Source organism: Poecilia mexicana, unplaced genomic scaffold, assembly GCF_051168715.1.
Source record: "Poecilia mexicana isolate PSO_F unplaced genomic scaffold, ASM5116871v1 scaffold_7, whole genome shotgun sequence".
Classification (NCBI taxonomy): domain Eukaryota; kingdom Metazoa; phylum Chordata; class Actinopteri; order Cyprinodontiformes; family Poeciliidae; genus Poecilia; species Poecilia mexicana.
Genome location: NW_028263376.1, coordinates 13783573 through 13806776, shown reverse-complemented (window position 1 = coordinate 13806776; position 23204 = coordinate 13783573). Strand labels below are relative to the sequence as shown.

The 23204-nt window shown below is 36.8% G+C and overlaps 1 protein-coding gene across 2 annotated transcripts; it reads left to right on the top strand.

Moving 5' to 3' along the window:
• Positions 1 to 1956: 1956 nt before the first annotated feature.
• On the top strand, positions 1957 to 17347 carry LOC106920715 (natural resistance-associated macrophage protein 2-like). 2 transcript variants are annotated; one of them, XM_014991899.2, is made up of 16 exons: positions 1957 to 3062; positions 5221 to 5310; positions 5889 to 6046; positions 6116 to 6238; positions 6530 to 6649; positions 7299 to 7405; positions 8239 to 8309; positions 8400 to 8467; positions 9391 to 9546; positions 11140 to 11298; positions 11385 to 11471; positions 11556 to 11675; positions 12014 to 12163; positions 12358 to 12431; positions 12507 to 12660; positions 13639 to 17347. In XM_014991899.2, exons 1-16 carry the CDS (start codon positions 3041 to 3043, stop codon positions 13744 to 13746), a joined length of 1767 nt encoding a protein of 588 aa, XP_014847385.2. In that variant the 5' UTR covers positions 1957 to 3040; the 3' UTR covers positions 13747 to 17347. The 2 variants fall into 2 exon arrangements, with proteins under 2 accessions (XP_014847385.2, XP_087863212.1); XM_088007086.1 differs by lacking the exon at positions 1957 to 3062 and having other exon boundaries at positions 5112 to 5310.
• Positions 17348 to 23204: the final 5857 nt, after the last annotated feature.

The following is a 23204-nucleotide window of genomic DNA, read 5'->3' as shown; positions in this document are numbered from 1 at the left end:
GTAGTAAAATTGAACATAGCCAAAATGCACATTAATCACAATAATGGTTAAAAATCAAGTAAAATAAGTCACAATTATACATGAAACCCTCCATATGATTAAATTGATCTAAAATACGTGTCAAAATATATTTATTGTGAAGAAAACACAGAAAACACAGTTATTGTGTTTTCTTCACAATAACTGGTTACTATGGTAACCACCAACCGTCAAACGTCAGCATAACAGAATTTAACACACCAATAAACATCTGGAGAAACAAAACAAAAATAAATTAATAGAAAACATGAACAAAATTCATAGACAAATTTCACATCTATAATAATGTTAAAATAAAATCCTGCCACAAAACAGACCATTGTTATGATTTTAATAGCTTTCTTCATGTTGCTATTATCTTATGGCCATAAGATAAAAATTCAGCTCCCATTGCTGAATAACTTTAAAATTGATCCAAAGGCCCATGTGCGCTGCTGTGTGACGTTGTTTTTCTTCAAACTAATCAAATTAATTTGGATGCAAATATGAATTTCAAGGAGCTGATTTGCATGAAAATGGCGCAAAAAAAAAGTATGTTTTGTTTTCAAGGGCTGAGCGATTGTCAGGCAGCTCCCAGAGCATCTGACAGTGAGTGAAGCTCACCAGACACAGAAGATGCCTAATAGACACAATGGACAACTGATGGAGTTTTGACATTTTCAGTTTTCATGATGCCAAAACATCAGACGTACTAATGGACACCCACACTCGTCTCATCATCTCACACCATGTTGTAAAGACTCTGGCCCACGTACCACGCAGCGCACAATAAAACTATCCTTACTATGTTTACCAATGTGTCTGAGCCATCCTTTGTGTCTGCTGAACAGCTCTGACTTCTCTAAGTGAGGATTGGATGCTGAGAGAAGCTGCCTGATTTTACGGTTCCTATATGAAACCATCACTGCCCTCTGGTGGCCATTCTACGCATCTCAGCTTCTTACTTACAGGCATTTTGACCAGTTTTGCTTCCACAATTATAGGTGTTATATTTTACTACAATTATTCTATCTCTTGATACTTTTAGATAAAAACAACTACAAGTCAGAGATTTGCGTGGAAAATTTCAGATTTGAAAGTGTAAGGATGGCAATCAATCAAAAAAACAAACAAACAAACAAACAAAAAAAAACTGCTGAAATACTTAAGTAGCATCTTTTGAATGATGCAGCAGAAGCTGTCATTCTCAGTTTAAATCTAAAATTTCTGTCTAGCAAAGGCAATTAAACTGGATTTCTGTAGCTTGAGCAAATGTTAATATTATTGCACCATTTTCCTGAGTCAAGTCTGCCGTGTGGAAACGTAACACCAGGTCAGAAGGATTAGAAAATGGAGAAACAAAGAATCCGCTGTGTTAATCAGAAGCTAAACTATTTGGTTTAAAAACTTTGGCAGCAGCGACAATAAAATTACAAAGGCTGCTCGCATGCATGGGGGTGAATCATGTGGAGTCTGTCGCCCCCTAGTGGCTGCAGCGGAATACTCCACTGTAGGAAAGAAAAAAACTTTTCTGCTGCCAGAAAGATGAATTAAACATGGAAAAATATTGAATTACAACCAAAAATAAATAAAAAACTACATATACACTTAAAATTATTTTTATTTATAAGATAAATAAAATATATTTTCTTTTAAACCCACTTGCTCTGGAAAAAAACTAATTGTTTGATCAGACTTACCTTTATTTATTGAGGCATATTTTAGAAATACAAAAATTTTCCACTCTTGATTAAAATGGTTTTGTTTTGATTTCTTAGATTGTCAAAAAAAAAATTTCAAGAAAATTTAAATCTGTAGAGACTCACACGGAGAGAGAAAACAGCAGTTAGACGGTTTATTGGACCGAGAATTTGGCACCGGCAGAAGACGTGCAAGCTGAAAATCGCTGCGAGCTTGGATGATCGGCTCAAGGTAGTCTTCCCCCGGACCCAGACACTGGTGGTGGAGCACAGCTTAGAGAGGAAGGAGCCTTGAGAGGAAGGAGCCTGCAGGGAGCCTGGAAGATGCCTGGCAGGATGAGGGTGGAGAAGGGGAGGAGGAGGGTGGAAGCACGGCTGCAGCTGGTGGAGCCGAGGTTGATTGTCCTTTTGAAGGAGCTCTTGCAAGGTGACTGGCTGCAGCAGAGCGATGATCTGGTCCTGGTTGGCTGAGGCGTGGTAATCGATGATGCCGGAAGGCTGAAGAGTCTCCCTGGTTGAATTTACGCCTAGGCTTCATTTTTCAACTTCACATTCATACTTTTTTTTTTCTAGAAAATGTCTTTTCTAGCAACTTTTCAGACTCTGAATTTTCCAGGTTTTCTAAAGAAAATTTCAGATCTGATTTTATTTTATTATTATTATTTGACTGTTCAAAAAATTGTTGAATTTTTTTTTTTTCAAGAAAACTTCTGAGATTAATTTTAAGACTTTTCAAAAAATATTAAGATCAAAATTTCTTTCAAGCAGCTTTTCTGCTTTTGAAACTTTCTGAGATTTTCTGGCGGAAATGTCCTCATTTATTTATTTATTTATTTATTTATTTACAATGGGCCCTAATACGTCGTAGGTTTGAATACTTTTGTCAAGGAGTAAAAACTTTTTGCATACACATAGAAATTAACTTGAAAAACAACTATAATCATGTGCAATAACTCGGAATCTATTTCTTTAAGCTTAATTGTGATTTTAAAAAAAATCAATTTCAAAAGGTTTTTTTTTTTAGTTAATCTTCTCTCTTGCTGATCCAGGATCAGCCCAGAGTATAAACTGGGTCACAGGCAGGAATCAGGAGAAACTGGCGCAGAGTTTGGCCGTCCGGTTTACCTTTGCCCTCCGGCAGTTCCTCCTTCCTTAACCTGTCAGGTGAGCTCAGCCCCCTGCTGCTCTACCTGCGCCGCGCAGACTCTGACACAACCGGGAGGCGTGGAGGAACACCGAGGCAGAGAGTCGATCATTTCACCGGAGGAAGCTTCCCGGCTCGGTTCTACTCATGGCCCATTAGCAACTTTGCGCAGCTCAAGATGTTCTCCTTCCTGCGCTCAGGTGAGTTTTAACTCAACCCGATTTTAACTGAGCAGACATTTCTCTGCTTTACGGGAAACCTTCCGAGGCGAGTTTCTTCCTGTCATTAGTTTATTTTTAGACGTTTATCACAGGAATAGATTATGATTGTGACGAAGTTCATGCTTGTTTCCTGTAATAATGTTTTTAAATTATCTCCGGTTTGCTGTCCGGTGCAGAAAATGTGTTTTTATGGCTCCATGAAGCAACAAAAAGGTTTTAAGTCATGAACACCCACATAACAGAGTAATAGAAACTGATATTATTGAAGTATGAATGTATTAATAAATGATCAGAGATGTTGGATTCCCGTTAGAAAATGTCCATCTGTTATATTTAAGGGGTTATATTTTAGAGTTTAAAGTGTGGCGTTCACTCCGTGACGTTAAGTGTTTTTGTCTAGTTCCAATGCAATTACAACTTGTGCTATTTTAAAACATGTTTCTTATATGAATTTTAAATATCAGCTTATGATCTTTGTGTGTTTAATTCAGATAATAATAGTCAAATGTTGCCATTGGAAACAAGTGGTTTATTTAACTTTATTAAAAATAAAATGCAAGCTGTTTTTCTTGTCAATTTGGCATCTTTTTTCCCCTTTTAAATCTAAAATCAATAAATAAAAATCTGAAACTGGTCAGTTTTCTTAAATCAGACTGTGGTGACCAACAGGTGCTAATGTCAAAACACAAAACTCCAAATAACTATGTGTAATTATAATACAAATATATTTGCTGAATGTTTTAGATCATAAAGTGTACTTAAACATCCAGATATTTCTCCAAAGTGCTACAGACCAGTAGGGGGAGTGGAGCAAATCAAATGGAAAGAGACACTCAGGAAAGATTGAATGATATATAATGGGAAGTCAAAAAGAAAGTTGAATGAAGAAAGAAAATCTGCGTCATGATTCATGTACTTTGCAAACTTACAGTCCGATTACACAGGTAATATTACCTACTCCAGACTCCCCCTAGTGGTCTGGAGTACTTCTCAGAGTTTGCAGCATTTCGTACTTCCTGTCAAGTTCACTCTGAATTGGTAAAGAAAATTATGTTTTTGGATTGACCAAGTCAAAGTCCAGATTAAAATCTGGCTTCAAACCAACCGTCGATTCTCAAAAACCCTCGAGTTTGAATTAATTTCAGCATTTCTGTAGAGAATGGTGAGAGTAGTATTTTATCAGCAAGGTAAATATTTAGCTCTGAGCTAGCTAAATATTTAGTTAGCTAGTTATTTAGCTACACTCTGAGATAGCTACATATCTAGCAAACTAAATATTTAGATAACCCAACTAATTCATACTCCATGTGGTTCATGTTTTGAGGCGGTTCTCTCGGAGGGATTAGAGATCTTGTTTGCCCAGTTCAGACTCAGTTCCTTTGTCCTTTAAACATGGAGTTTCTTTAAATTCCTTAAATTGTTTCTTGATGGCTTGTAAAAGCAGAAACACACAAGTCCCTGCTTCCAGAGACATTGTCACTTAAATGAGACCAAAATGTCCCACAATGAAAATAGGTGCTGGGCATTAAAACATACAAAACAATCACAGAACAGCATCATCAATAGGCCTGTCACAGATAACTTTTGCTGGATGATAAATTTTCCCAGAAGTTATCGCCATAAATGTTAATATTGTTGTTTTGAGACCAGTTTTAGGTAATTGTGACAGGCGTAAGAAAAAATTTATACACTAATGAATAAACTGACTAATTTGCCATATCCTGCATATTTTCATGTAGACTTTTTATTTATTTTGCAAATGCAAAATTCAACAAACCATGTTGCATTAATAGACATGTCTCTCTTGAAAAGAGATTTTTAATCTCAATAAATAAAGGCTACATACATTTAAACAACATGATTTTTGGAGCAACACTATTCCTTAGTAAAACATGAATGAATTATATAGATGCATAAAGTTAAAAAAAAATAGGTTTTATTCTGGAGAAAAGAAAAATATGGAATAAAAATAAATTATAGTTGTTTTGGTGAAATAATAATATTTTTCTCCCCGTCTGAACAGTTGAGATGAAAAGTGTTTTCTCACGGCTCCGTGTTTGTGTAGGGTTTCGTTTTGTGTGTGCAGTGATTTTTATTCTTGGATTTAAATCCAGTTTAATTACCGGGTTGCTTCCAGGTAGAAATCCCCCGGCTGAGAACATCCACATCTCCTCTCTGCCGCCCAGCATTCCCCTAGATCCAGAACCAGATCCGCCAGGCCAACAAGGTGATTATCTTCTCTTTTAAGCAATGCAAATCCTCAATTTATGATTAAGACGCATCATTTCCACATATTGACGCAAGCTGTTGGCATTTACGCAAAGTTCTCAGACTCTGGAATTTGAAATTTGCTTTATAAACAAAGTTTTACTTGCTTATATAAAGACTGCAACTAACAATTATTGTAGTAACCGTTTGTTCTGATGATTAATCTAATAAAGAACATCAACACATTTTACTGATTTGTCACATTTAAGCCTTTCTTACAATATAAGGTATACAGTAAAATGTCAATATAAAGAATAAATTTAATTCCTTTTTCAGTGAGAAAATGAAAATGTTATTGGCTAAAAGGCAAAACTGAAATGGAAAAACTGTTTTCGCATCACACGAGTCACATGATCAGCAACCGGATGTTGCCACGGGCGCAAACCACGAAGAAGAAGAAGACAGGAAGTAGTTGAAGCATCTTAGCAGCCTGTTTTTTAAATAACATCAGTTTTCAATAACACGTCAGTTTTAGCATTTTAACAAACTGCTAACATTTAAATACATTTTCTGATGAACGCGTTGATGTTTCCGCAGAGGACTCTGTTAAAAACCAGGAGAAAGCCGTCATCCAGACCACATACACTCACCGGGGATCGTCCGCGCCTTCGGTTTTCCTGCAGAACCGCAGCAATGAACCGGCTCCCACCACGTACTTTGAGCAGAGAGTCCCTGTTCCTGATGAGGACACTGAGGTAACCCAAACCAACCCGCTTACTTAATTTAAAACTTTTTAAACTTCACGGCTTGTATTTCTCCTACAGAAACTGTTCAGTCTGCGTAAACTCTGGGCCTTCACCGGGCCCGGGTTTCTGATGAGCATTGCCTATCTGGACCCGGGAAACATCGAGTCTGACCTGCAGTCAGGAGCTAAAGCTGGATTTAAGGTAACAGAAAACAAAATTCAAAGTTTTTACTTCTAATAAAACAGATGAAAAACAATTAACAGTACCTTCCTTTAGAAAACACGTGAAAGTTGACACTATTTTGTTAAAATGTAAATTTCTAAATGCAAAAACAGAAAATTTGTTTGGTTATTTAGTCTTATAAGTATAAAGTTTCTTTTACTTGAGTAATTTAATTATAAAGTATTTCTACTCTTACATGAGTAAAGTCATGTTGAAGTAGAGCTGCTGTGACCTGAGTATAATTTTTGGGTGCTGTTTCTCCTCCTTCAGCTCCTCTGGGTGTTGCTGCTGGCCACCATCATCGGCCTGCTGCTGCAGCGGCTGGCGGCGCGGCTCGGCGTCGTCACCGGGATGCACCTGGCTGAAGTCTGCAACCGCCAGTACCCCACGGTGAGACAACCACACCCACCGTGAAAACATTAAAATCAAATTAAAATCTTACAGTTGGCAATTATTTGTTTAAGCAAAAACTATGACTTTTGCTTTGTTTTTCAATGTCTGTCCTGTGACTTTTATTGAAAAGCTGACTTTGCTGCACCCAATTCTCCTTTTAATTAATTTATTAAACTTGGCTAAATGTATAGCAAGTGTTTTCATAGAAAGAGTGACATGACTCACTGAATTTTGTTCAATTTTTTCCAATCGAAATCTAAAAATTGTAGCATTTCTTTTAATAAAGTAAACCTGTAAAACTCTTTTTGAGGGCACATTCACACCAGCCCAGTTTAGTCCACTTCAGTCCATCTCCAGTTCGCTTGCCTAGAAAGTTCGTAGCTCTGGTCCGTCTTCAAACCTTGTCTCCGTTCGTTTAAAGTGAACTCTGCTGCGTTTCGAATGCATGTGTGAATGCCAAGCAGACTGGAGACTGCTCCAAACGTAGGAAGTACCGCATGAGGTTTGCCACATGTTCTGGGCTGGATTTAGGTTTGGACTTTGACTGGGCCGTTGTAAATCATGAATATGATTGTTTCCTTCATATTTTCTGCCTGCAATGCATAATTCAAGTGCACTTGCTGACTTCTCCATGTTTTCCATGAAGGTGCCCAGAATCCTGCTGTGGCTGATGGTGGAGCTGGCGATCATCGGCTCCGACATGCAGGAGGTCATCGGCTGCGCCATCGCCTTCAACCTGCTGTCCAATCACAGGTGTGGCAGTGTTTTTCAAAGTGGGGCGGCCAGAGGGTGCCAGAAGGGAGAAAAATTAATCTTTATGTCATACATTTATTTATTTTTTAAGAAAAGAAATGAAGTCTTTATTTATTTTGAACAACTAAAATGTGAGAGAAAAAATAAGGAAACAAAAAAAATACATGCATCATGATAATAATTAAACATAAAAACAAAAACAAAACTTCCTTATCCAGTCCAGAAATGAGTATGAAGAAGACAAAGCTTATTAAATCCTACCCCAATTGTCTCATCTGTTGTTATACATATTTACACATCCAATTTTTGGGATTTGGGAATTTGTTTTTTCAGCAACCTAAGTTAAAATAACTTTCTGAAAATGGAAATGGAAAATAGAAATACTGTATATTGTCCCACTGAAGGGAAATTTAGAAAAAAGTTATTCATATTCTCATTTTCTGATTTGCTGCCAGTCAAATTTATCAAGTTGCTTTGCTCCTCAGGCTGGCATAGGAAGCATAAAATGAGGTTAAATAACATGTGATGGGATTAATATAAAAAAATTACTTATTTTCTAATGAAAAGAGAAGATTGTGGTGGAAATTTCTTATCCCAACTAAAATTAGAAGAAATGAGGCAGCATTTATGTTAAAGGAATGTAATAAAATGAGGGGAAGAATGTAAAATTCAATGTTTCTCATTACATCATTTGTAGCATTGTCTGTCGGCTTCCAAAGGGGGTCTCTGGCCAGAAGCTGATGCCGCTTTGAGGCCGTTTGGTATCCAGAATCACATGTCGCTAAAACATAAAAATTGAGCTTCTTCAATTGCTGTGTGTGTTTTGATGACAGGATCCCGCTCTGGGCCGGTGTGCTCATCACCATTATCGACACCTTCTTCTTCCTCTTCATGGATAAGTACGGTACGTCCCACAACGTCTTCAGACTCTGAAACACACTTCACACAGCAGACAGGAAGAGTAAATTTAGTCTTTCTGTGTGTTTTTCTGCAGGCTTGAGGAGGCTGGAGGCCTTTTTTGGTTTGCTTATTACTATTATGGCCATAACATTTGGATACGAGGTATGGACTTTGGTTTGTTTTGATATTTTCACTTTTTCAGCCAAACAGAGCCATGGATTAAATGTGCAAAACATACGTTTAGTTTTCTTGTTTTCTGTAGCTGATCATCATCTTGGTGGATTTAAAGTTTGATCATTCTCATCCAATCAACACCAAGTACAATAATTTTTACTATTTTTTCCTGACTAGTCCTAATTCCAGTTAATGACAATCATTTTTTAAAATGTAAATACTATATTTTCAGGTAGGAAATATGTAAGATTCAATATCTAGGAAGCAAAAAAATAACTAGGTAAAACTAACTTTAAGCGTATCTGCAAATAAATTAGGCATCTCTTGAATAAGAGATTTTGATTTGTGAGAATGTGAGTTTCTCTAGATCTTACAGAGACATGAGTCTTTTAATCCTGGAAATGTTCTTCAGGTGACAGAAGGCCGACTTGGTAACTGTCTTTATGTGACTCTGAAGGTTCGGAGTCCATCACTACACCTGGATTTTGGATCTGATCAGTAGTTTGTAGTTTAAGTAACTGAAGCTGTGTGTTTGATTGTTTCCCTTTAGGTTATTTTTAACTGGAAAACAATTTAAAACACTTTAATTCAACACCGTTATTCACATCACGTATGCAACTGTGTGTCATCAGCGTGGAAGTGAACGTTAATGCTGTGTGTCTGCATTTCATATGGGTTACAAAATTCTGGGATCTGAAATTGTGTCTCGTGGGACTCCATTGTTTACATTATAGTTTCCTAAAGAATTTTCTGTCACTGTCAACGACTCAACATCAGCATCATTACCACTAATCTGCCTCATTCTTCTGATTTTTTTTCACCATTTTATGCCTGATTATGCCGTTCTGCTAATGTAAACATCAGAAGTATTTGCCTACACCTGTAAAGTTGATGCAGCTGCTGTGTTGCAGTACGTGATGGTGGCTCCTGACCAAGGCCAGCTGCTGAAGGGGATGTTTGTGCCGTACTGCGAAGGCTGCGGGCCGATTCAGCTCACCCAGGCCGTCGGCGTGGTGGGCGCCGTCATCATGCCTCACAACATTTACCTCCACTCCGCTCTGGTGAAGGTCAGACACCGGCTAAAGTAAAGCGAAACGAAACCTGTAAACACCAGCTGTGTTTCCATAGACCACATAATGGCACAATTTGACATTTAAAAAATAAATGGAAAGATGCCAATTGTTGTGTGTTTTGATAAAAAGTTTTGGCATTACGATGAAATTGGTTTATTTTGTAAAACTGCAACGGAAACACTTTCTTTGCATCACACAAATCACATGATCAACAACCAGATGTTTCCATTGGTGCAAACCACAAAGAAGATGACAGGAAGTAGGTGGAGGATGAAGGTGGAGACAGCTTGTCTTTAATGACTTAATACGTGAACAAACATATTCATGTGTGCGACAGAGTATTACGGTCGTTGTAGATAGAAAAAAACTGGAGGAGTAAGTTTACAAGAAAAAATTCAAAAATTCTGGGATTATTCTCAGAATTTTTTAGAAGAAACTCTGAGATTTTTTTCTTTGAAAATATCTGATATTTTCAAACCTTAATAAATGACCAAATGTAATGTTTCATTGTTTTCTCAATTGTTGACTGTGTGGTTCCTCTATGACTTTGTATTTCTGTGTTTTTATGATGTTCAACTGCCATGTTGCTGAAAGGGGCAATACAAATAAACTTTATTTTATTGATTTATATTAATCTCAGAATTTCTAGGTGTTTTCTCGCAATTCTTTTGATTTTTTAAACTTGGAAATTTCTGAGTTTCTTTTTTTTTCGAGAAAATTTCTGGGAGGAATCTCACAATTTTATAAGTTTTTTCTCTGAAACGTACTTTTGTTTTTCTACTTACTTCCTGATACGCCGTCAGACACATGAATTGCGCCAGTGGAAACATCTGGTTGTTACGGAGCCCCTAAGGGGACGTGGAGAAAAAAAAAAAAGGAAAGAAATCCCGACTTATTATCGCGAGATCCCGAGAAACTAAGTCGAGATCTCGAGATCCCGACTTATTATCGCGAGATCCCGACTTATTATCGCGAGATCCCGACTTATTATCTCGAGATCCCGACTTATTATCTCGAGATCTCGAGAAACTAAGTCAAGATCTCGAGATCCCGACTTATTATCTCGAGATCCCGACTTATTATCTCGAGATCCCGAGAAACTAAGTCAAGATCTCGAGATCCCGACTTATTATCTCGAGATCTCGAGATCCCGACTTATTTTCTCGGGATCTCGAGATAATAAGTCGGGATCTCGCGATAATAAGTCGGGATCTCGCGATAATAAGTCGGGATCTCGCGATAATAAGTCGGGATCTCGAGATCTCGACTTAGTTTCTCGGGATCTCGCGATAATAAGTCGGGATTTCTTTCCTTTTTTTTTTTTCTCCATGTCCCCTTAGGGGCTCCGTAGGTTGTTGATTATGTGAATTGTGTGATGCAAAAAAAAAAATTCCATTGCAGTTTTGAAAAATGAAACAATTTTTACAACAGCCTTGATACTCTGTCATGCACATTGGATTTTAATTGCGTTCTTATTTAATGGAAACACCGCAATTGCAAAATTGCATTTTTTCCTATGAATATTGACAGTTTTGCGCACATTTGTGATAGAAACGCAGCTAGTGAGTCTCCATATCTGCTTTAAAGTCTCGGGAAGTGGATCGCTCGAAGAAGAAAGAAATAAAAGAGGCTAACAAGTACTTCTTCATCGAGTCGGCCATTGCTCTGTTTGTCTCGTTCCTCATCAACGTGTTTGTGGTTGCCGTCTTTGCTGAGGCGTTCTACCAGCGCTCAAACATCGAGGTGGTGAGTATTCCTGCAGATGTTCTCATCGTACAACAGCTGCTTCATATCCAGATGTTCTCTGGAATGTTTTCGTTGTTTGGTTTCAGAATAACGTCTGCAACCAGTCGAGCATTCCTCACTCCAACCTCTTCCCTCTGGACAACAAAACTCTGGAGGTTGACATTTTTAAAGGGGTTCGTTTGTCATTTTTTCAGTGAACCGGGTCCTGTGTGGTGAGTTGTGTCAGTTTGTGTGACGGTTTGGTTTCATCGTAACAGGGAGTGGTTCTGGGCTGCTTCTTCGGGCCTGCGGCGCTCTACATATGGGCCGTCGGGATTCTTGCAGCCGGTCAGAGCTCCACCATGACTGGAACATACTCTGGCCAGTTTGTCATGGAGGTCAGTTGGAGCTACAAGATCAGATGCTTGGCTGAGCCAATAATCAATAAATAAATTAATCACATGATAAATGAAGACGAACTCAATAATTTCCATTTGCATGATTTATCGTTTTTCTTTTTTCTCTCTCTTTCTACCAAAAATCGGATGTTAAAAGTCTTCAGTCTTGTGTTTTGGTCTAAAGTTGACCTTTTTTTGAAGGCAACTTTGTTTCACTTAATTCATGTTATTTGTTATTTCTGTTTTTCTGTTGTTTATGAAAGTTATTTTATAATTTGCTTCAGTAATCTTGTGAGTAATTTACCATCTGAAGCTGCTGGGTGATTCCTGTTTCTCAGGGCTTCCTGAACCTGCGTTGGTCGCGTTTTGCTCGGGTTTTGCTGACCCGCTCCCTCGCCATCACTCCCACGCTGCTGGTGGCCATTTTTAAAGACGTGCAGCACCTTACGGGCATGAACGACTTCCTCAACGTGCTCCAGAGCATGCAGGTGAGACTCAAACTGCCTCACCTGCATCCACTTGAGGAAAGAAACAAACTACATGAAACTAACACTGCAACCAGGGTTTTGTTTTATTGTCAGGGGTGAAATTCATTCACGAGCCTCAAATGGCCCTCTGACCACACTTTGAACCCCCCTGATGTAAACTAACAAACACTCACTCCAGATTTCTTCTCTCCCAGCTGCCGTTCGCCCTCATCCCGATCCTCACCTTCACCAGTCTGCCGTCTCTGATGAACGACTTCGCCAACGGGCTGTAAGTGGACTGGTACCGCCGCCGTTGAATCACTTCCTGCTCCACTTCCTGCTCAGCACGCGCGTCTCTCTGCAGGACGTTTAAGATCATGGGCGGTCTGGTGATCCTGTGCGTGTGCGCCATCAACATGTACTTCGTGGTGGTGTACGTGACGGCGCTGAACAGCGTGTGGCTCTACGTCCTTGCTGCCTTCCTCTCCCTGGCGTACCTCACGTTCGTGGGCTACTTGGTGAGATCAGCTTGACTCTGACCTTTCTGCAACTATAAAACGTTAATTCAGAATATTTTAAGTATTCTGATCAACCTTCAGAGATAAATTGATTCATATTGTTAGCAATAAAATTTGTTTTAGTTGTTTTGCATCAAGAAAGCACATTTAATTCAGTCAAAAACAATTATTTTGTGTTAATCAACTTTAAAATCTTTTTTTTATTTTCAAATTCAAATATCTTTTCTATTTCTTTTTAGTAGTTATTAATGTTTCTATGTCATTGAGGTTCTGTAAATAACTAAAATTATTTAATGTCGAGAAAATTTTTTTTTGCATAGAAACATTTACAGCAAATATATATATATATATATATATATATATATATATATATATATATATATATATATATATATAATTTTCTTATATATATTTGTATTTGTTGTATACATTTATATTGATACTTTTTATTAATTATCTGTTTACGTATTTATTTTAACTAGTTTTCATGTTTATATTTATTATTTTATTTATTTATTATTGCTGGAGCTTTGCAGTGAAATTCCACTTGATATATACATTTTATATATGCAGTTGAAAGATTATTATTTAGATAGATAGATAGATAGATAGATATTTGTGTTTGCTGTAGATATTTATATTTTTATGTGCTTTTGATGAGTAAGTATATAATGTTTTTTAGATTTTTTTTTTTATCACAGCATCATAAAACAGTCACATGAGAAGTTCAGTGAGTTCAAACTGTAAAAATGTAATAAAAAGATAAACTAAAAAACAAAAATAAGTCCAGTGATACATTTATTTAAAGTGAACTTAAACTCAGTGAGACGAGTTTCTTCAGATTCATCTGATTTTGGATCTTTTTTCAAGAGCGTGTGGCAGAATATTTAAATAATCCCAACAAACCAGCGAAAACATTTCATCCTTTCCTCATTTGACTGATCTGACCTTTGACCTGTGTGTGTCGCTGTGCTGCAGGTGTGGCTGTGTCTGATAGCGCTGGGCGTGTCCTGGCTGGATCCGAGCTCCAGGAGAGAAAACGACTCGACCATCCTGATACAGGAGCAGCCGGAGTTTGACACCTGAGCCAAGCGTAGCTTAAACTGGATCATCGGTCAACCCAGAACCGGGTCCGACTCTGACCGGTTGGATGGTGCTAAAGTATTTTTAATAATCTGTAATGTATAATCTGTTTCATGTTGTTTTTATCTTCATTGTGACATGTTAGAAAGCTGAAGGAGAGTCAGTTTTTAAGTTTTTCAGTGGAAAACAGAGCATGGACACAGGACACCTTAGCATGTTGTGCTAGCGCGTCGCTAACACTCACTATGTTGCATGTATACAGCACTTTCCAAAATTAATCTCAACTTTTTGAACTTCTCCACATTTTGTCACATTACAACCTAAAACTTCAATGTATTCATTCAGATTTTATGCAAACTGGGCCTGTATTGTGAAGTTGAAGGAAAGTTATTTCAAAATGGCAACTGTTAAGATCCACTTTTAAATCTAGAGGAATATTCTCAGTTGGATTACAGTCAGATCCATTCTAAAACATGTTTATTTGTACTTTATTTATTTCAATATTAAACCTCTAAGGGCTTCAAAGAACAGCTGGATTTATATAAATCAGGATGACAATTTGATATGATATGACTTTACTAGCAACTTTAGGAGGAAATTAGTTGTCAGGAATTTGAATCAGGTAAAAAGGATATGGTTATCGACTGGAGCAAATGCTAAAACGCGCTGTAAACACGATTTATAGAAACTCCAAACCGCACAAAAACAAAATGCAGCAGAAAAATGCTTCAATCACAGGAAACAGAAGCATCTTAAAAGATGGCAGCCATTGTAAAAGAGGAATACTTGTGCACATAACACTTTTCAGATTTTAAACAAAAATTTTAAAAAACTATGCATAATTTCCCTTTCACTTTGCATTTCTGAAAAACACAAAATCTTTCCAAGTATTTTTTCCAGTTTTTAGAACAAATATCTTAGTTCACTTGAAATAAGACAAAACTAACTTGTAGCTTTTCAGCAAGATATAGGAGCTTGTTTTAAATCAATAATTCCTTAATATTGGCACTCGCAGCATATTTCACTTATAACAACACATATTTCCTGTATTATAAGTGGAACATTCTGCAATTAATCTCATACTTTTTCCATCTATATTAAGGACTTATTTGCTTAACACAATCTTCTATTTCTTGCTGAAAAGTTATTTGCAAGTTAGTTTTGCCTTTTTTCAAGTGTAATAATATATTTGCACTAGAAACTGGATACAAATATTTGGTAATACTTTCTGTTTTTGCAGTGTAACATAAAATATGAATAAAAAACATTTGTGGTTGAAAAATGACAAAATTTGGAAAACAACAGAGTTTGATGTTTTTCAGCACATTCTGCATTCTAGCAAGAGGAACAGTGTTATTCACTTCATTCTTTAAAAAAGAAGAATATTATAATAACTTGAAGGTTTTAGTGGAGAATCTTGCTGCCTGTGTTCCATTTTAATCTGATGAACAAACAGGAAAATCAACGAGATGTTGCGTTCATTAAAGGTGCAGTACGCAACTTTTATAAAACAAAATATAAATATATTTTTTTACATATTTGTTAAAAGTGCCACCATGTTGTGGCAGTAATAAGGCAGATAACCTATGTCTTCTCCCATTGCTAAATATAAACAACCAATCAGAGCCAGGAAGCGGATCTTAGCAAGGTCAGTCATACCTCTTTCTGCCACCTTTGGTTTCTGCTGTGCTGCAGCTAGCATAGCCTGTTGTGAATGCTAAGGCTAGTTAGCATAGCTGGCAGATAAACAGCTTACCTGAGTTGTTTCTCCACCATCAGCTCATTTAGCAGCGACTACTTGAGGTTGATTGACAGTGCTAAGACACTCCTCCTGTTTCTGATTGGTTGTTTTTGGTACATTTCTTCAAACTGCAATAGTAGCTCAGGGAAAAGGTGGAGGAGATTGATCTTTTTCACCTATTATTTCTCTTATGTTATACTGTCACAACAGTTTTAATAAATATGTTGAAAACTTTTTTTTAATAAAAGTTACATACTGTGTTTTTAAATGGTGCCCTGGAAGTCGAGTGGTATTAAAAATAAGATATTTACATTTAAATATCTTCTTGAGGGAATATTTTTGTAGACTTTCAGAGTTGTTTCCGTTTTTGCCCACAAGGAGGCAGTGCAGAGCACCACAGGGAGATGCCATTGACATCTAAACACAGTTTACAACCAACCCAGGGGATTAAAGGGCATGTTTGTGTGTTGTGACAGAAGCGGTGGCTCTTCTTTGTCCAACGTAGCAGGCAGCGGCTGTTATATTTGGGGTTTTTTCCAGAGGTGCTGCTGTTGCACAAATGCTGCAGAGGAGCAGCAAACATTGAGCAACATTGAGCTGAATTCCAGCCTCGAAGGGATTCTGTCTTTACAAGGGAAGGTGGACGGACAGGTTTTCCTCCTCGCATCGAGACGAGGAACTTCTCTTTCTCTTGTACCCTCTCTGTGTCTCTGTGGCTGCCCGTCATGGAGGCCGGGTTATGTAAGAGTTCCCACCGCCCCTCTCTGTTTTTGTTTTTCTCAATGAGCCAATGTCTCCCTGCCTAGGCCTCACAGCCGGTCCGGTCCTGTAGGCCCCTTTTCCTGGAAATACAGCCTTAGCAGAGGCCAGTCAGGGGCAGGCCTGCGAGGGTGGAGGGTGGGTGGAGAGGTGGGGGGGTTCTTCCAGCAAATCACATGATTGTTCACCCTACAGCCCCAGCCTTACATGAAACTCAGATGCTGCAGCAATATGTTACCAGCTAGGGTTGCATTCAACAAGGCTGAATGTTTGTTGATGCATCACTAGGCCTGTCACCATGACAAATTTTGCTGGATGATAAATTGTCCCAGAAGTTATTGCGATAAATAATAATATTGTCGTTTTGAGATAATTTTGAAGTAATATAAATGGTAACAATGACATAATAATACAATAATTAACATTGGAAGATCAACAAGCTTTAAAATCTAATGTGTGTATAACAGCGGAAAAGGAAGACATTTTAAATATTCAAAATAAATAAACAAAACAACAGAAACAACTAATAAACTGAATTATGGAATCTCTGTAAACAAAAGTGTCCTTCAAAAGATGGAGCTAGTTGAGCCCAAAGCACCAGACTGAAGAGTTTTATCATCCAGTTTTTGGTAGAGAGATAGAAACATGCAATTGGAAATTAATGAGCCTGTCTTAATTTATCATGCGATTAATTTATTTATTGCTTATTGTGACAGTGAAGTTCATGAAGTCGGTGGTTTGGATGCAGGTGGAAAACCACTACAGATGAAAGATGTTTGTTTACTTTATTTATCTACACAGAAAACCTTAAGAGATCCAGATTATTTCCATCCCCACTTCCAGTGGTTTGAACTTGATTTTTGAAACAACCAAAATCAGGAAGGATAACTTCCTGATATTTCATGATTTTATGGAAATAGTGGTTTCTCTTCATTGATTTTAACTTATTTAAGCACATTTTTATTTTCGATCAAACTGTTATGACTTGAGCATTATTGTGTCACCATGCGGCTGATTTAAACCTCTTATTTGTTTTTTAAATGTTTTTGATACAATTGAAATACACAAACAAATTGTTTTAATAAATTACACTATCAAAAATAATGTCTCACATCTTTTAATTCAATTAAAAAATACTTTAATAATCTCAAAGGGTAATTAAATGTTGTCCTAACTCAAACAGGTATCCCCAAATAGTCATCTGGAACGATCTCCAATAGCAGTCAGTGTAGCAGTGAATCTAAAGAAGCTTCTGACTGAAGAGTAACATGTCCGGGATGATGCCATTAGTTGTTGGGTAGCACTGCTAATCCACCTCTTTTGTTTTTGCCACTTTGGTTTAAATGTCTGTCTGGCTGTGTGGTTAGAAGGCCGAGCAGTAGGGGATCTGATTGGTCCCATTTCAAATTCAAACTCAGAAATACTTTATTGAAATGTTGTTATAACTCATATTAGTGCAAATTAATATGAGTTAAAACATATTGATCTTTCCTGCCAATGACTGTAGGAAAGATCTCCTGTAGCAGTCTGCATTAAAGTGAATTTCAAGAAGCCTCTGACTGAAGACACTACTGTCCCAAGACATTCTCATGAAGAGGAATTACGATGAATGTAAGAGATGGTATGAACTTCCTCCTCTCTCTCGCTGCTCTCAGTTCAGGTATTTAAGCTTTTGAGATGCTAATCAGCTGCTCCCAGTTGTAAAAATAATACCTTGTAGCCACGGTTACGGATCATATCAACTGTCAAAAAGCATCGGAGCAAAAGCAACAACAATCGTTCTGGAATAATTGTCCCCAAACACGCAGACTTCCGCTATGCAATCAGCAAACACATTACTTTATTCAATCTCTTTTTCCTGCTTATAATTTGAGCGTTAGTTTTAAAGTTTTTCTCTCCAGATAAAAAAATTTCTCACCTCACTGGTATGTCACTTATATGTGAATATTTCTCATCAGAAACCAAGGATGACAACTAAAAAGAAAGTAAGTAGCTGGTTATATCAAAAATACTGTGGATAGTAATAAACTGTAATACAATTATTTTACTTTTGGTCATAATTAGTTTAGTAGAAATGTTAAATTTAACTACATTTTCTTTAACTGCCAAATAAAACAAAAAAAACAGTTTTTTCTGTCATCGTTAATTTTATGTTTCATTATTTTTAAGTAAAAACAAATAAATCACACTTAAATTTCAGCTCATTTATTTTTTACCACAAAAAATAGAAATGCAAGCTATACAAGCTAGTGTCTTGTCCCACTGTTAAACTTAAAAGAAAATGCTGTTCTTTCTGTAGGTTGGAAATATTGGAAGTTTTTAGTTTGAATGTAGAGGAAAAAGTTTAATTTTTCAGTGTTATGACTAATCGGAGCCAATCAGCAGGGTGAAAAAAGGCCAATTATGATCTCTGGCTGGTTGATTAGTACATTTTTAAACATAACTATAAAGATTTTATTTTTAATTATTACAACTTTTGGTTTCTAATCGAAAGTAAATTCAAAGTAACCTGAAATTCTTTTTATTTTTAAGTTGAGAAAGCATTTAAATTTATTTTAAAGTGTTCTTTCTTCTTTATAAACTATCATTTAGGAAGTTCTTGGTCACCCTAAGTTGGGCTTAGTTATGAACCAAACAGAACCAAACATGGAGAAGCAGCATTGAGCTTCTACGCACCACAAATCTGGAACAAACTTCCAGAAAACTGCAAAACTGTCGAAAAACCGAGTTTCATTAAATGAAGGCTAAAAACTCACCTGTTTACAACTACCTTTGATTCATAATAAATGGAACATTAATCAATTAATTTGATGTGTATTCATGATTTTTCTGATGACATTTGACAAAATGTAATATTTATTGCATGTTCCTTAATTGGTGACTGTATTATGTTCACATTATATAAAGCACTTTGAACTGCCTTGTTACTGAAATAAACTTGACTTCAATCTATTTATTTTATATTTAGTCATATTTAAATTACTTATCACACACACAGTAGTGTTTTCATGACTTGTGAGGACTTTACAGTGACTTGCATTAATTTCCCACAGCCTATCTTTTATCGTCACCCTTATTGTGACCCTAGCCATCACATACCTAACCCCTAACCCAAAATCAGCATTTCCCCACATAGCGACCAAGAAATGTCCCCATGAAAAGCAGTGGTCTCAACAACCCCATAACGTAGACAGAAATAGGTCCCCGCAAGGATATAAAAACCTGGTTCACACACACACACACACACACACACACACACACACACACACACACACACATATATATATATATATATATATATATATATATATATATATATATAGAACTTTCTTTGTGCGTACTAACATTTAACACCTTGAACTGAGTATTTTGTCAAACAATTTTCCCTTGGGCTCAATAAAGTACATTCTTGTAGTCTATTCTACTCTATTCTATCCTTAGAAGTATGGCTCCTAGATAATCAAATATCCAGACAATGATCATGTGGTTCTTATTTTTATTGTGTTTTTTTCATGTATTGTTTGTATTTTAGTAAATATTTGAGCTATGTGGCTTTTTTTCATTCTTTTTAAATTTGTAACTTGATATGCTCCTTTTAGATAAAACTGTTTTTGATTTATCATTATTATTATTATTATTCTCCTTTTCTGGAATTACCTTTTTAAGTTGTCTGTATTGGATGGTAATATATTGTATTTATTGATTTGTACTTTGACTACATATGAAAACTCTAGCATATTATGTTATGTGCATTTGAGATAAATAACCAACACGTCCTCCTGTCTATTACGTTTTCTCCCCCAAATATCATTTTGTTGTACAAAATGCATATTTTCAAATGAAGTTTTAATTTTCTTGTTTGTTTAAAAGGAGCATTCATGCATGTAAAAGTGTGTTAATTACCTGATGATGTTGTGAAGGATGGATTTAACAGGTGTGTGATGTTTGAGGTAGCTTGTTTTGATCAGCTTCCCCAGCCTGGGGGCCTCTTCCACAACGCCTGACCCCGTCCAGCCGTCTTCATCTCCCCTCGACTCGCCTCGGGCAGAAAAAGCAGGCAGAGATAATGCACTTCAAGTCGGAGTAGTAAACAGCGGCATCAGCTTTAAACCGCCTGACATTTTCCAGCTGTGCGGTCCGTACTTATGCCGTGTGTATTTTTACACACATCTGTCAGTGCTGCCTTGAAATGTCCAACACCAGGAATGCAAACAGCGGGGCCAGTCTTGTTTATGTCTTGCCTTGTGGCCGCTGTGGGCACTGGCAGGGCTCGTGGTGTAGTGGGCTCACACGTGCTTTCAGTGGACCACTTTAACTCTGCAGAAACTGTAGTTTTCACTCTTTAATTCCCCTTGTTTTCATCTTTAAAATCTCTTCATGCTTTAAATTCCAGAAATTATCTGCTTAAAGGAACCCTTTAAGTACCTTTAAGTTCCCTAAAACACTGCAAAAACACAGATCTTAGCAAAAAGTTTTGGTCTATAATTTCTATTGCAAACTTGAAATACAACAAAATTAACTTATAAATAACTAACTTTTTAGCAAGAAATATGAGCTTGTTTTAAGTCAAAAATCCTTCATATTGATGAAAAAGTACTTGTTCCATTGACTATTTTACTTATAAAAAGATATTTCCTAGGTTTTTGTGAAATAATCTGCCAATGAAACTAATACTTTTTCATCAACATTAAGGAATTATTTATTTTAAACAAGCACAGATATCTTGCTGAGAAGTTACATGTAAGTTAGTTTTCTCTTATTTTAAGTGTATTAAGATATTTGCACTAGAAACTGGACCAAAAATACTTGTGAAAACATATATTTCTGACTCATTTGTTGTGTTTTTTTTCTGCTTGGCACTCAGAAAATAACAAAAAAGAATGTATTGGTATATATAAAAAAACATCTGCTTTTGTATATGATGCAGAGATCGTCATATTGAGATATCTGCTGCACTGTTGCACAAATGCTTGGGAATGCATTGCCTCATTATAAACCCCCACGCCCTCCAGCCTAACTCACTGCAGCCTCTTTTGTTTTCTTTTGTTTTTTGCTTTTCTTTTTTGGCAAAACAAGTTACAGTTTCATTTTATGATTGTGTCAATAAAGGAAAGAGAGAGAGAGGAGCATGAAAGGAGCCTGGGGTCATTGGTTTCACTCTGCCCTCTCTTACCTTCCTTGCTCAACTCCGAGATGCATCCACGAGCCGAACCTCCCTCACTCACAGGGAGGTTCAGAATCGGATACAGAAAAAAAGAGAAACTGGACGGATCCTCGTGCTCCGAAATCTGTTACTAGTGTAAGTTATCAACAAACAGACTGTTGCTAAGATCTTCGTTATTTATTATAGAGGTTTAAAAAGTTGAAAAAGTAGCATAAATTTTGGTGTTTGCAAAATGTTGCAGTGTATGCTTGTTATTTATTGTTTTTTTTTTTTTTTTTTTTTTTTTTCATTTTTTAGCCTCATATTACTTATACTGTATTTATGATAGTTTGGTCAGAAGTTTACATCCACTCAGTAAATTATCTGAACGTGCTCTTTCTTGGTTGAATTATGCCTCAGGCTCAAATCTACGTGTATGCCAACAATAATCTTTGAATAAATGTCCATTCTGGCCTAATTTTGATTTAACATGTCACCACTCCATTTGTAAGAAAAATTTAAAGTGGTTGGTTTCCTTTGAGACCATATATTGTAAGCATATTCCATACTTTTTAAAAATGGTTTAAGTCAGTACCATTAAAGAATCTTAAAGCTAGCCTGCTTTAATTCTTTGAAAACTAGTTTTGATGTGAGTTAGGGGGATCATTGTTCTGATAAAACACCTAAATATGGCCAAGTTACAACATCTGGGCCAAACTGTGAAGCTCAGATGAAACAAAATGGGTCAGAATATAAAACAAAATAACAGAGCAACCACAAACTCCATAAGAAGTGAGGTTTCTGCCCAGGGTGGCATGAACTGTGGGGAACCAAAAAGTCACTTGAATCTATCTATCTACTAAATAAATCATATAATCTGATTGGTTAACCTGGGTCGCAACTCGACCGCAGACCAATCACCTTTGGATTTTATTTTTAATGTATTGGATTGTGGCACTTGTAGCCTTCCATACCCTACATAAGATGGCCAAAATCGTTTTGAGTTAAACCAAAAAGGCCAAAGTTGTTCACAAATACAAGTGATGCCCTTGGTTCTATAGTTGTGTTTGTTCTTTTGTGACCTCTTATATCAGTTGTTGATCCGCTCTTTTCGTAATTTTGACACTTCTGGAAAGGTTTTCCCCTCTTCAATGTTTCCTTTTCATCTATGTGTAATGACTGTCACTGTTGTTCACATTTCCTTAAATGAAGGTATGGTGTGTTTATCTTGTAGCCAACTTCATTTTGTCAGGCCTCAGTGTGATTTCCAAAAAAATTGGTTAATTTTATTGTTTAATGAGAGGGGAAATTATTTTTCTCCATACCTCTAAATAGGTTTGGATTTGGCTTTCTTCCCTCCTCCTTAATATATTAAATCATCATTTAAACTCGGCTGAGTTTTGTCTATTATTAAATGATTTCGACTATCTACAACTTCTAAGTGTGACCCCGAAATAAGAAAAAACAGAAGAAAAATTGTTGCACTGTTTTGATTTGGAAGTAGTAAATATTCAGCTTGCAGTTAAACTAACAAAACAGATCTTATTCTAACGGTTTTGTCCCGCATTATTTGCGTGGATTTGTGTTTTGTTTATTTTCTAACGTTTCATAAACAAGGCGCGCGCCCATTTGCACGAGAAGCGCTGGAATGTGTTCGGCTGGGCGCGTGCAGGATAGGGAGGAATGCCTTAGCCACGCCCCCTCCCCACCCCCCCTTCCATCCGTATCGTCCAATCGGAGAGAGGGGACGGTTTCAAGGCGCCCGAGGAGTGCGGTCCGTGGAAAAACAAAACCCCGCATAACATCAAAACCCGCATT

Excerpts from the sequence above, each read along its gene's own strand:
- LOC106920715 (XM_088007086.1), top strand. The coding sequence starts at position 5,112 with ATGAAAAGTGTTTTCTCACGGCTCCGTGTTTGTGTAGGGTTTCGTTTT. Across the intron at positions 11,676-12,013 it reads CTGGCCAGTTTGTCATGGAG|GGCTTCCTGAACCTGCGTTG; the intron begins GTCAGTTGGAGC and ends CCTGTTTCTCAG. Across the intron at positions 12,164-12,357 it reads ACGTGCTCCAGAGCATGCAG|CTGCCGTTCGCCCTCATCCC; the intron begins GTGAGACTCAAA and ends CTTCTCTCCCAG.